The 12550-nt window shown below is 56.6% G+C and overlaps 2 protein-coding genes across 4 annotated transcripts in view; one reads left to right on the top strand and one right to left on the bottom strand.

The window, feature by feature from the left end:
* The window catches only part of DLEC1 (DLEC1 cilia and flagella associated protein), a 68127-nt gene extending 56474 nt beyond the window's left edge, over positions 1 to 11653 (top strand). Inside the window, exons 26-37 of the mRNA XM_004377397.1 lie at positions 869 to 987; positions 1754 to 1824; positions 4332 to 4534; positions 4641 to 4754; positions 4847 to 4972; positions 5079 to 5173; positions 5382 to 5466; positions 5688 to 5900; positions 9726 to 9887; positions 10914 to 11067; positions 11309 to 11432; positions 11530 to 11653. Coding sequence (XP_004377454.1) covers positions 869 to 987; positions 1754 to 1824; positions 4332 to 4534; positions 4641 to 4754; positions 4847 to 4972; positions 5079 to 5173; positions 5382 to 5466; positions 5688 to 5900; positions 9726 to 9887; positions 10914 to 11067; positions 11309 to 11432; positions 11530 to 11653 — 1590 coding nt within the window. The remainder of the gene's footprint in view (positions 1 to 868; positions 988 to 1753; positions 1825 to 4331; positions 4535 to 4640; positions 4755 to 4846; positions 4973 to 5078; positions 5174 to 5381; positions 5467 to 5687; positions 5901 to 9725; positions 9888 to 10913; positions 11068 to 11308; positions 11433 to 11529) is intronic.
* A 250-nt stretch (positions 11654 to 11903) lies between these two features.
* ACAA1 (acetyl-CoA acyltransferase 1) overlaps positions 11904 to 12550 on the bottom strand; it is a 12538-nt gene continuing 11891 nt past the window's right edge. For all 3 annotated transcript variants that reach the window (XM_004377396.3, XM_023732224.1, XM_023732225.1), the window contains one exon: positions 11904 to 12302. In XM_004377396.3, coding sequence (XP_004377453.1) covers positions 12227 to 12302 — 76 coding nt within the window. In that variant the 3' untranslated portion in view covers positions 11904 to 12226. The remainder of the gene's footprint in view (positions 12303 to 12550) is intronic.

The raw sequence follows: 12550 nt of genomic DNA, 5'->3' as shown, positions 1-12550 counted from the left end.
TCCTGGAGTGGGGAGCAAGGCGTGGTGGGACAGTAACAGCCTCCCAGAGCCACATCCTCACCTACCCCTCTGGGCATCCATTCCTCACCCATCTGTCCTTTTATTTACTCATTGGTTCAGTGGGGAGGACCCAGGGATAAGTAAGATAAGGCGATGCCTGCAGGGAGCTTCTAGTTTAGTATGGGGGAGAGATGTATATACATATTCTACAGTCATTGCATACAAGATTTTCATGAACTATTTAGTAAATTGAACAGGCTAATTATAGTAGATAGTTGGTTTAGATTGTTTGTGTTAGGCATGACAGAGGGTTCATCACCTTAATATACGAAAAGCAAACAGACCTGTTGCCGTTGAGTCAATTCTGACTCATATCGAGTCTGTAGGACAGAAACTGCCCTATAGGGTTTCCAAGGAGCGACTGGTGGATTTGAACCTCCGACCTGTTGGTTGGCAGCCGAACTCTTCACCACTGAGCTACCAGGTCCCCTAAAGTATGAAGAGTGCTTAGATAACAATAAGGGGGAATGAAGCATCTCAAATGGGCAAAGATCACATTCTGTGTTGTAAATCTTTTAAAAACCAGTATGTATTACTTTCTATTGTCAGAGAAAGACAGTAAAATTATTTTCATTGAAAACAGTCAGAAATTTGGTAGAATCATGGGGGATCTGTGCAGGCCGCAGGGTTGGGGAGGAGAGCAGGGATGGAAGGAAAGGAAGGGAAGCCAGGCTGGGGGTCTGGAGTAGGCATCAGATGGCTAGGACCAAGCTGCAGAGACCCTGGGCTGCCCAGAGGGTGGCGTAGGGAGCTGGGGAGTGTGGTGGCAGCCGGGGACAGGAGTGACAGGACTGGTGTGTGTTTGCAGGTGGGAGAACTGCCTCCAGCAGTCATCCCCGTGCACATGGCCGTGGTGGGCTGCCCTATCAGCTCCCTGAGGACCACCTCCTACACCCTTGACCGGTCCCACAAGGAGCCTATCATCAGGTGCCTGAACCATGGCCTCATCCTCTGCTCCCCGACGGCTCCGGAAGCCCTCGGGCCCGAGCGCCCTCTGCCCTCCAGCCTGGGCTGCCCGCGTATCTGCTCCCCAGTGGCCCCTGAAGCCCTCGGGCCTGAGCGCCCTCTGCCCTCCAGCCTGGGCTGCCCGCGTATCTGCTCCCCAGTGGCCCCTGAAGCCCTCGGGCCTGAGCGCCCTCTGCCCTCCAGCCTGGGCTGCCCGCGTATCTGCTCCCCAGTGGCCCCTGAAGCCCTTGGGCCTGAGCACCCTCTGCCCTCCAGCCTGAGCCACCCACGTAGGCTTGTTGCTCTCCAGCTGGGCCAGTACACTTGGGGCCACCCAGCAAGAAGATCCCAGGGCAGGGCTGGCCTGGATGAGACAGACCTCAGGGGTATGGCCACCGTCTGTACATCCCTGCGGGCCTTTAAGCTGTAGAAGTAGTGAGTAGCCCATACAGCCCAAGGTCGGTGTCAGACCGGGGGCCCTCACGCCAGCTGAGCTGGAATCGGTGCAGTCAGCACAGTGTGGTGTGGGGGTTGGTGGGCGGTGAGCAGCCCGGAGTCACAGTTTACCGGGCACTGCGTGGGAAGGCCTTCAGCCCTGGGTCTCGGTGACTCAGGGGCAAGGAGGACAGAGCACGGTGGCGCCTCCTCCCTGCCTGAGGCTCCCCACCCCCAGCCCCCACCTCAAGGAAACCCTGCCCGCAGGGCGTGCCTGGCTGTAGCCGTGCTGAGCCTGGCCTCCCCACCCCAGGTTCGGCACTCAGATCTCGGGAGGAGACACAGTCACCCGGGTCCTTCGCCTGAACAACTCCAGTCCCTGTGGTGAGGCCCCACCAGATAAGCCGGAGCTCTTGCTACAGACTCTGCCTTGTGGTAGCCAGGCTGGGAGGGGCGGTGGGGCTGGGACATGCTGACCCACGAACAGGACCCTGGGGTCCAGGTGGCCTGTGGTCACCGAGGGAGGCACCCGAGGGTCCAGGTCGGGAGGGAGTGACCACCCCGGCCCAGGGCTGTCAGAGCGACTTGAGTCCTTGAGGGCAGGCCTTGCCCTTGTCCAGCCTTGGGCCTCCCAATGTCAATGGGGCCATGGGAGCCCTGCCCTCATCAGGGTCACTTCATAGGAACAGAGACTTCCAGGGGACCCTTTTTCATTGCTTCAGCCTCAGTGATACCTGAGGTAGAGAGAGAGCAGGACAGCGGTGTCTGCTGAGGGTTTACGCCCTGATGGCCAGCAGATGTGACCATGGGCTGCCAGAGTGCCGAGTGTGTAGATGTGACTCAAGGGGAGGCCACAGTGCTGGGACAGTGGGTCGAGCCCAAGCCAGCCTTCCGGGGGTGGGGGTGGGGGTGGGGGGGCGCTTCCGCTGACTCCAGGGGGAAGGGTAAGCCAGCTTGGCCTGGGGGAGCAAATGGGGCTGAGGAGTGTTGTGGGCAACGGGGAGGTATGGACAGCTCAGAGGCCTGAGGGGGATGGGCACATTTGAGGAGCCAGCCTGGGGAGCACTGAAGGAACCCTTAGGCTGGAGCCCACCCTAGGCCGGCTGATGGAGGGTCTCTATGGGCAGGCCCTGGGCACTGTTGTTTCTGGAGCCCCTCAGGTGATCATAACACAGTCAGGGACGAGTGCCACTGCCCTGCGACCTCAGGGACCTGCGTGTTGCTAGATCTGTGCGGTTTCAAAAGTGTCTCGAAGTTTACCGCTGTGATCCCGTGTTCATCAGGCTCCCCCGGCATTTCCAGCAGTTGGGTTCTATAGTTAGAGGCACTTGAGTATTGGATTGCCTTTTATCATCCCATAATGTTCCTCTTTGACCCCCTTAGTGCTTTCAGCCTTAACATTGCTACCTTGATGTCCGCTTATTGGACTTGCCTGCTCCCGCCCTCTGCGACTTTGCTGTGTGATTTTGTAAGCAGAGAGCAGAGAGCCTGACTTTCTCCATGTCTAAATGGGAAAAAGTCAATTCATGTGTTTCTTCATCTTGTGATCTATTTTACTTTGTTTTTTATTTTCTTCTTTGTGCTGATTTGATCAAATCACTATTTATTCTGTCTTCTCTTCGTTAAGTTTGGAATTCCCCTTCTACCTTCCTCTCTTGGAGCTCGTAATCAGACGCACATTTCTCTGTCTCTACTGAAAAGTAAGATTGTTCACTGAACTCCGGGGTGTGGAGGTCACTGGTGACCTTGGTAAGAGTGCTTTTGGTGGGTGTAATAAGTACAAGAAATACAGTCCGGAGCCTGGGGTGTGGTGTTCCCTAGGCCAGGCCCAGGGCTGGCCTGGCGAGCATTCAGTACAGCAAGTGTTGAAGTGAAATGAGGAGAGGACGAGAGGGGAGGACGGGGAGGTGATTACAGACAGCTTGTCTGAGAAGGTTACTGTGAAGGGGAGGAAAGAAGGCGGTCCCTGGAGGGCGTCATCCGGCATAGGGTGGTCTGTCCATGCCGGGGGAGACCTGAACAGGTTGAAGTGCTGTTGGGACGTGGCTGGGAGAGATGAGATTCTGATGATATAAGAGAAAGGGGATACTGGACATGGCTGGTCCCCCAGAAGGTGGGGGGCAGGACTGAAGGCAGGAGGGAAGGGGATGATGGCGCAGACGCAGACACATGGGACAGGACTTGAGGGAATTCCTGATTTGGGACTTCTAGGAGATGAGGTGAGCACCAGGGAGGCAGACGGAGGTGTCAGTGGGGAACAGGGAAGGCTCGACAGTGTCGTCGTGCAGGCTGGGAGGGAAAGCTGACTGGGAACACGGAGGGATGGGGGCAGACTTACGGGGTGACAGTCTGCTCAGTTGGGGATTTTCTCCGGGGGCGTCCAGAGGAAAGTTCAGTTCATCCAGGGTTAGGTTTCGCCAGGTGGGTGGAAGGATGGAGGTGGCGCCTGAAGACTAGCCTGGCCGGGGAAGGAAGTGAAAGCCAGCGGGGCTAATGGAGGGAGGGAGAGAAGTCGGGGTGCAGACGCAGAAGGCCTAGGGAGGTCAGCAGAGAAGCCAGCAGGAGAGGCGGCTGGGGAGAGCACGGGGTGCCTGGATTCCTGCATTTGGCCTTGGAGGTGACGACCAGGTCTCATGACCTGGAGGCCAGGAAGTGACAGTGATGAGGAGGGCTAAAGGTGATGTAGCCAGGCAGCATAAGCCTGTAAAGACGTTTCTTGTTTAACAAGAACTGCCTTGAAGTGACATTAGTGAGGAAGCAAGGCCCCCTTCCACCCTGCACATGGGAGAACAGGCCACCTCTGTTTGAGGGGCTCTGGGGGAGGAGGAGGCCTAGGGAGGTCCATCCTCACCTTTCCTTGTCCCTTGCCCCTGCTCCCGTATCTGCCCCAGACATCCGCCTGGACTGGGAGACATATGTTCCAGAAGACAGGGAGGAGCGGCTGGTGGACCTGCTGGTGTTCTATGGGCCACGCTTCCCGCTGCGCGACCAAGCTGGGAACGAGCTCGTGTGCCCCGAGACCCCTGAAACCAGCGTCTCCTGGTCCCCATGTCCCTCCAACATGTCCGAGTCCAGCCATGAAACTGACCAGTCTGTGAGCAGAGGGTGGTGGGCGAGGTGGGCTGGCCACTCTGAGGGCTGCTGAGGTGCGGGCAGTGGGCCAGCTGGACCCGTGTGAGCCTGGGGACTCCTGCCAACAGGCCGAGAGCAGCCCCGGTGGCAGCAGCAGTGCTCCACAGATCATCTCGGTCATCCTGCAGGAGCATGAGGGCGTGCCCTCCAGCCACCTGTACTCCGTCAGCCCTAAGCAGGTGGTGAGTCGGTCAGGAGCTGGGAGCCACCTCGCAGTCTGCTCTGGCTGACCACCGGGCGTGGGGCAGTGCTGAGGCTGCTCTGTCTGTGCCAGGTGGTCCCTGCCGGAGGCAGCAGCACCATCTCCATCTCCTTCACACCCATGGTCCTCAGCCCCGACATCCTGAACAAGGTGGAATGTACTGGCTATGCCCTGGGCTTCATGAGCCTGGACAGTGAGGTGAGTCCTCCTGGCTTGGGCTGGGGGCCACCACTGCACCTCTCTCCTGGATGGCACCTGGCTGCTCAGCCCAGGGGCCACCAGTGAGCAGGCTTGGGCTCGGCAGGTGGAAAGGGAGATTCCAGGGAGGAGGCGCCGCCTACAGGACTTTGACGTGGGACCCGTGAGACTGGACCTGCATGGCTACGTGAGGCCTGCACAGTGAGTCCGCTGGGCCGCCCGGCTTCCCTCCATCCCCCTCACACTGTGAGGACCAGTTAGTGTTCTGGGAACAAGAGCAATAGGAATGGAAGGGGGAAGCCAGCAGGGAGTCTAGGGAAAGGCTGGCCAGGGGCCAGATGATCAGAGCCGGGGTGGCCAGGGGGCCCCAGAGGCCTGAGCTGACCCCGCAGTGCCTGTTGTTGAGCAGGCTAAGTGCGGAGCTGGACTATGGAGGCAGCATGGAATTCCACCACCAAGCCAGTGACCTCATCCCCAGACAGCCCTGCTCTGGAGTGAGTGTGTTGCCACCCCAGCCCTACCCGTTTACCTGTGTCTCAAATGTCCCTCTGCCCTCCTTGGGCACAGGCCTGACAATCTGAGTCTCCTCCAACTTTTCTGCCCCTACTCCTGGCCATGGGCTTGAGGAGACAAGTGAGATGCATCCCCAGCCTTCCCCCTACCATGGTCAACCACCCACTACCTAAAGCTGACTGCCCTGTCTGTGGCCGCCCAGGTGCTGAGTGAGCTGGTGACCACCCACCACCTGAAGCTGACCAACACTACAGAAATCCCGCACTACTTCCGGCTCCTGGTCTCCAAGCCCTTCTCTGTTTCTCAAGATGGGGCCAGCCTCATTGCTTCTAGCCCTGCCTGGGAGCAGGAGTATGAGGAGGAGACAGTGGAAGAGGGCAAGCTGCTGGTGCTCCAACCACAGGAGAACATGCTGGTCAGTGGAGGGTTCCGCAGGCACTTGCTCTCTGGGCACACACTCACCTGGGCCAGATGGCACCTTCTTGTCACACACACACATCAGTACTCACACAACACACCTACACACACCATCTTCACACACTTGCACCCAGATGTGAACACATGGGAATTTGTATCCAGACACGACTGCAAGTATGGCTCCGCCATGCCCTGGACAGTCATGGAAACTCACTGTGTGCTCACCCCCACTAGACACGCTGTCACAGGTAACACCGACAGACAAAACAATAGAAGAATTCAGGAGGACAATACAAGAACAAAACCACAAAATAGACTATTAGAAACCATACAGAAACAACAACTGCAGATCAGAGAAACTAACAATAAAATTTCAGAAATAGATAATAGGATACAGGAGCAGAATTGAATTACTGGAAGCCAGACTTAGCAAAATTGAGGACAAATCCCGTGACACCAATTTGTTTGAGGAAAAATCAGAAGAAGAAGAAAGCCTAAGAATTGTGTGGGATACCATCAAGAGGAAAAATCTACACATGATCGGAGTTCCAGAACGGGAGAGGCAAGGGAAAACACAGAATTGTTAAAGATTTTGCTGACAGAAAACTTTCCTTATATCATGAAAGACAAGAAGCTATCCATCCAAGAAACTCAGCAAACCCCTTACAGGATAGACCCCAAAAGAAAGTCACAAAGACATAATCAAACTTACCAAAACCAAAGACAAAGAAAGAATCCTGAGAGCAGCGCGGGAAAAATGAAGTCACCTACAAAGAGGAACCAATAAGACTAAGCTCTGATTACTCAGCAGAAACCATGCAGGCAAGAAGGCAATGGGATGACATATATAAAACCTTGATAGAAGAAAACTGCCAACCGAGAATTATATATCTAGCAAAATTATCTGTCAAATATGATGGAGAAATTAAGACATTTCCAGATAAACAGAAATGAAGGGAATTTGTAAAAACCAGACCAACCTTACAAGAAATATTAAAGGCAGTCCTTCTGTTATGGATTGAATTGTATTCCTCCAAAATGTGCGTCAACTTGGCTAGGCTGTGATTCCCAGTATTGTGTGGTTGTCCACCATTTTGTGATGTGATGTGATTATCCTATGTGTGGTAAATCCTACTCTCCATGATGTTAATGAGGCAGGATTAGAGGCAGTTATGTTAAAGAGGCAGGACTCAATCTACAGGATTAGGTTGTATCTTCAGTCAGTCTCTTTTGGGAGAGAAAAGAGAGAATTGAGCAGAGAGAAGACACCTCATTACCACCAAGCAAGAAGAGCCAGGAGCAGAGTGCGTCCTTTGGACCTGGGGTCCCTCCACTGAGAAGCTCGTATATCAGGGTAAGATTGATGACAAGGACCTTCCCCTCGAGCTAACAGAGAGATAGAGAAAGCCTTTCCCTAGAGCTGGCACCCTGAATCCACACTTCTAGCCTCTTAAACTGTGAGAGAATAAATGTTTGTTTGTTAAACCCATCCACGTGTGGTATTTCTGTTACAGCAGCTCTAGATGACTAAGACACCTTTGGACAGAGAAACAAACAACATCAGACAACAGCCTAAGATGAGGACACAGGACAGCATCGGCCAGATACGAACCCAAATGAAGAACTCCCAAAATTAAAACAAAGTTAAAAGACTGAAAACAGGGAACCAGAGACGTCGATCTGTAAATGATGACAATGTTAAAACAAAAAAGGGGAATAAATGGTGTAGTTATAGAACTTTCGTATGGAGAAGAAGTCAAAGCGATATCAAGAAATAAAAGACTTTTTTAAACTTAGGAAGATAAAGGTAAATTTCAAGGTAACCACAAAGAAAGCTGAGAAACCTACTCATCAAAATAAGAAAAACATAGGGAACATGGGCCCTCTGCACAGGTGACTTACACACGCCTGTTTGTACTGGACATACCAGTGTGCACATATGCATTTGTCCCAGAAACACGCCCAGACCCCCTCTTCTCTTCATCCGCACTGTCGGTGTCGTGGCGGAGGCTGACACGTTCCTGGATGTGCCACTTTGCACACGGACTCCCTCCCTTCTCACAAGCCGCACTCGGGATTCTTTTCTGGCTCTGCTGAGCTCATGGTCGGACGGCCATCTTCCCATGAATAGAAGGCGCTCCAGGTCCCGGTGTGATTTTCCCTCTGACAGGGCACCAGTGATAGCAAGATTCTGCATTGTCAGGGGTGAAGGGACCCTGGGAATGCCAAAGTCTCAGTAGGAACCATTAACTCTTGCTTCCTGGGTTTCTGAGGCGTGTGAAAGGAGAACGGGCCAGTGTCTGTCTGCACAGTGTGCGTGGCCAGGCCAAGGCCGGCGGCCAGGCCCTACTCGCTCTCCTCACCCCTCTCCTTGTCAGAGGCCCCTTTTTGTCCCTCTCCTTCAAGACCTCCCCTTGGGCTGGTGCTCCTGGGGCTCTGGGCTGGGCCTCGCCTCCCTCTGTAGCTTTCCGGCTTATCTTGCCCACTTTGGGGCTTCAGTGAGCAGCCACGTTCTCGTTTCTAAAATGCATGCTTCCACGTGTGGGGGTGGGGGGTGGGGGTGCCTGCTGTGGGCTAGGCACTGTGCTGGGCAGTGGGACCACGGAGGTGCTAAGATGTGGAGTCTTCCCACCTCACCGTGGAGCAGGGGTGACAGACACCGATCTGCGGAAGGCAGGAGGAAGGGCACTCTTGACTCTTCCAGCATTTGCTCCACCGAGGGAAGCCCCAAGGCACAGCCAGAGGCCCGTTCCGCCAGAGCTCCCCATGACACTGCGCATTTAGTCACTGGTATTTAAAATCCTTGGGCGCTCTGGGGGAGCCCAGGGGTTCCCTGAGAAAGGACACCACGTAACGGCACCTCATCTCACCCTCCATGCTGACAATGCCCAGGCGTACGGCTCCTCTCCAGAATTTTCTCCCGATCTCTAAACCCAAACTCAACCTGTCCAAACTGAATTCCCCATCTCCGCCCACTCCGTCCTGTTCCACACCTGTGCCCTCTTCCAGTGGTGGCATTTCATCTCAGCAAATACCACCTCCCTGTCCAAGCCAGACTCGGGCACACCTTGTCCTAGCCGCCTCTGTGACCAGCCACCAAGCCCTGTTGGTGCCCCCTCCTAAATCTCTCCCAGCAGTTCTCTCTTCATTCCTATACCCATACCTTTGTCTAGGGTAATGGTTTCCAAGTCTGGCAACGTATCAGTGGTCCTTAGAAAGCTTGTTAAAATCTGAGTTCCCAGGCCTTGCCTTCAGAGATGTGGAGGTCTGGGCTGAGGCCCAAGAGTCTGTTTTTAACAAGTACCTCCCTTGATTCTGATGAGCTAGTCCCAGGGACCTAAGTTTGAGAACCATGAGTGCCAGCTCCGTCCTCTCTGGCTTTGACGACAGCCTCGGCCCCTAACTGCTGTCCTCACACCCACTGGTGCTCCCTGTGCCCGCTCCAGAGTGACCTCTGTGAAGGGCTGACATCCCTGCCGAAAACCCTCACCGTCCTCAGGACGAAGACAGTCCTTCCTTCCGCCATCCAGCCCGACCACAGTCCTCGTCATGTGAGCAGGCAAAGGCCCTTTTGCTCACTTGTCTGCCCCCCGCTAGCCTCTGGCCCGAGGGCAGGCACAGCCTTGAGCCCAGCACCAACGGGCTGGGCACGGAGGAGGTGCTGGGCAGTGTATCTGAAACCACCAGGTGGGCCCTGGGTGACTGTTTGCGGGCAAGGTGGGGCCGGTCTGGGCCCTGGGGGCTGAGCCAGAACGTGCTGGGCCTGCAGCGGCAGCAGGAGGGGAAGAGCGGCCTGAGGTGACCGCGCCTCCCACCCACTCAGGTGAACGTGTCCTTCTCGCTGTCCTTGGAGCTGCTGTCCTACCAGAAGCTCCCAGCCGACCAGATGCTGCCTGGTGTGAGGATTCAGCAGAGCGCAAGTGGACAGAAGGAGATGGTGTTTACTCAGAACCTGCTCCTGGAGTACGCCAACCGGACCACTCAGGCGAGTCCCAGGCCTGCCCCCTGCTCTGGCGGGGTCAGAGGAGCCTCGGTCACTGCCTCCAGCACAGGAGGGTGAGACGTAGTGCCTACGCATGATGTCCCGTCTCTGGGAACTGTGGAAGAGGGCCTTGCACACGGATAGAGGGGTCATCCCATCCTCACCCGTCCCAGGAGCAGGTAGAGTCCTATAGAATAGAAAACCAGGGAAGGCTCCCTGGAGGAGGAGGCATGTGAAGACTACACACATTAAATCAGGAGAAACGGGAAACCACGTTGCAAGTCAGACTGAGGGAATGGCCTGATGTGTGGGGACAGTGAGCAGCAGAGGCAGCTGTGAGGGACACTCACAGGCTTGCGTGGCGCTTTGAGCAGGCTGAGCACCACAGGCCTCATTCCACACCATAAGCCTGGAGGTCCCAGGCTGTGGAGGCTGAGCTGGAGGCTCGCAGAGAGCCTAGCTGGGAGGTGCAGGTGAAGGGGGGTGAAGGAGTGGCTGGGGAGTGGGTTCAAGATGCCAGAAAGAAGAGCTGGACGCGGGGGCCTGGGGGAGGTCTCACAAGGCTGGTGCCTGGGCAGCTGCTGAGCTGAGGGTGTGGGAGGAGAGGAAGCTGGGGATGGCAGTGCTGAGGGCAATGGGGGCAGACTGCCAGGGCCCAGAGCAGGTCAGGGCATGCGCGGGGCTGAGGCCAAGGGGAAAAGCAAGACGGCCTGGAGCCTGAGGGGAGCAGAGGGCTGGGCCTTGGGGTCCCCTGGGGAGGAGGGAGGAGGAGGGGTGAGGAAGGAGAGCTGCCCGTTGGGGAGCAGAAACTGAAGAGCTTGGTCGGGATGAGGGGGGCAGGGGGCAGAGGGAGCCTGTGCAGAGTTCTGCCAGCACCAGCCCCTTCCACATACTGTGCTGCCGCCTGGTGCTCTCCTCACAAGCTTCAGGGGTCAGCGGGGGTCCCTGTGTCCGAGATCCTGGCTCAGAGCCCAGCTGAATGGGCCAGGTTGCCTGGTCCCCTCCACGATGAAGAACCCGTCCCCATAGGTGGTCCCCCTGCGGGCCACTGTGGCTGTGCCCGAGCTGCAGCTCTCCACCAGCTGGGTGGACTTCGGGACCTGCTTTGTGAACCAGACGCGGGTCCGAGAGGTCTACCTGATGAACCTGAGCAGCTGCCGGAGCTACTGGGCAGTGCTGATGGGTAAGTCCTGCCGTCCATCCTAGTCACTGCTCCCCCGTGGGGCTGGGCCAAGACCCCCAGGAATTTCTGCACAGATGGCCAGTTTCCATTCCAGGGGATCCCCAGGATTTTCCTGCCCTTTGGGGCTCGGCAAGACAGAGGTGTCCACCTGGGAGGCAAAGCAAGGCTGGGCGTGCTGAAGGTGTCCTGGAGCAGCGTGTGGAGCTGCCTGGCCATGTGTCCTCCCCTCCCCTCCTTGCAGGCCAGCAGGAGCCAGCCAAGGGCACCGCGGCCTTCAAGGTCTCCCCAAGCAATGGGCTGCTGGAGGCCCGATCAGTCAACGCCCCCCCGTCCTCCATCACCCTGCAGGTCATCTTCACTGCCAGGTACAGCCTCTCTTAGTCTCCCTGGCCCCGCCCACAGGCCCGGAGCCCCTGGCCAGGGGTCTCCTCCTAACCTCAGCACTCACGCCGCTCCCCACAGGAGCAGTGAGCTGTACGAGTCCATGCTGGTGGTGGAAGGCATGCTGGGCGAGAAGGCCTGCACCCTACGGCTCCGGGGCCAAGGCTCTTACGATGAGAAATATGTGACCTTCCGCCAGCTCTGATGCTCTCCCCTCGTCCCCCGCCCCAGGTCTCCAGCTTTACAAATAAACATGGCCCCCAACCAAGGAGCAGGTCTGCTGGCAGGGGCACAGACTGGGGGGCTGGGAGGAGCTGGTATCTCAGGCCCCTGTAGGCTTGAGCAGTGCTGTGGGTGGAGAAACCCCCTCCCAGGGCCATGAAATTAAGTCAAGAATTACAGCCATTCTTACTAAGATCAAGCGGAGAGAACCAGCATGGCAGGCCTGACCCTTAGAGAAAAAAAACACAGCCACCGAGATAACACGTTTACTATGTCCGTTCACTGCTCACCCCAAGAATCACCTGGTGGCCCTGCGGTCGGGATGACCCAGGCCAACTTGGTCCAGCCCAGTTAGAAGGGGTGGCTCTGCAGTCTGCTCGCTCTACGGTGTCTCAGGGACCATGTTTCCCAAATTTGTTGAAGTGCCTTGATTCGCCTACCACCACCACCAGTGCTCAGTTTTCCCGCGCGGCTTCACTTGTAGTGCCGACCTCTTGCTGCCAGAGCAGGGCTGTCTAGGTAGCACGCCGAGCCCGCCAGCCGCCTGGGGCCTCACTCATTTCCCAGGGTACTCAAAGACAGCAGCAGCTCCCATTCCGGTGCCGATGCACATGGACACCACCCCGTACGCCCTGTGGACGCAAAACCGTGTTGGCTGTGTGAAGGCACAGAGGGCAGAGGCTCAACCACTGAGCCATCCCCAGATGTGACTTCACTGAGGCTTCTAAGAAAGCCAGGCTGAGCTGCATAGACCAAGGCCTTCCTGGGCACTGAGGAGCCTCCCCGACCAGATCTCCGGGCGTGCGGTATTCTGCCTGCCTGCCACAGGAGCCTCCAGGACCAGATCTCCGGGCGTGCGGTATTCTGCCTGCCTGCCACA

The sequence above is a fragment of the Trichechus manatus genome, unplaced genomic scaffold, assembly GCF_000243295.1.
Source record: "Trichechus manatus latirostris isolate Lorelei unplaced genomic scaffold, TriManLat1.0 scaffold00049, whole genome shotgun sequence".
Taxonomy (NCBI): Eukaryota; Metazoa; Chordata; class Mammalia; order Sirenia; family Trichechidae; genus Trichechus; species Trichechus manatus.
The sequence above is the reverse complement of the archived record's forward strand: the minus strand, read 5'-3'. Positions and strand labels throughout refer to the sequence as shown.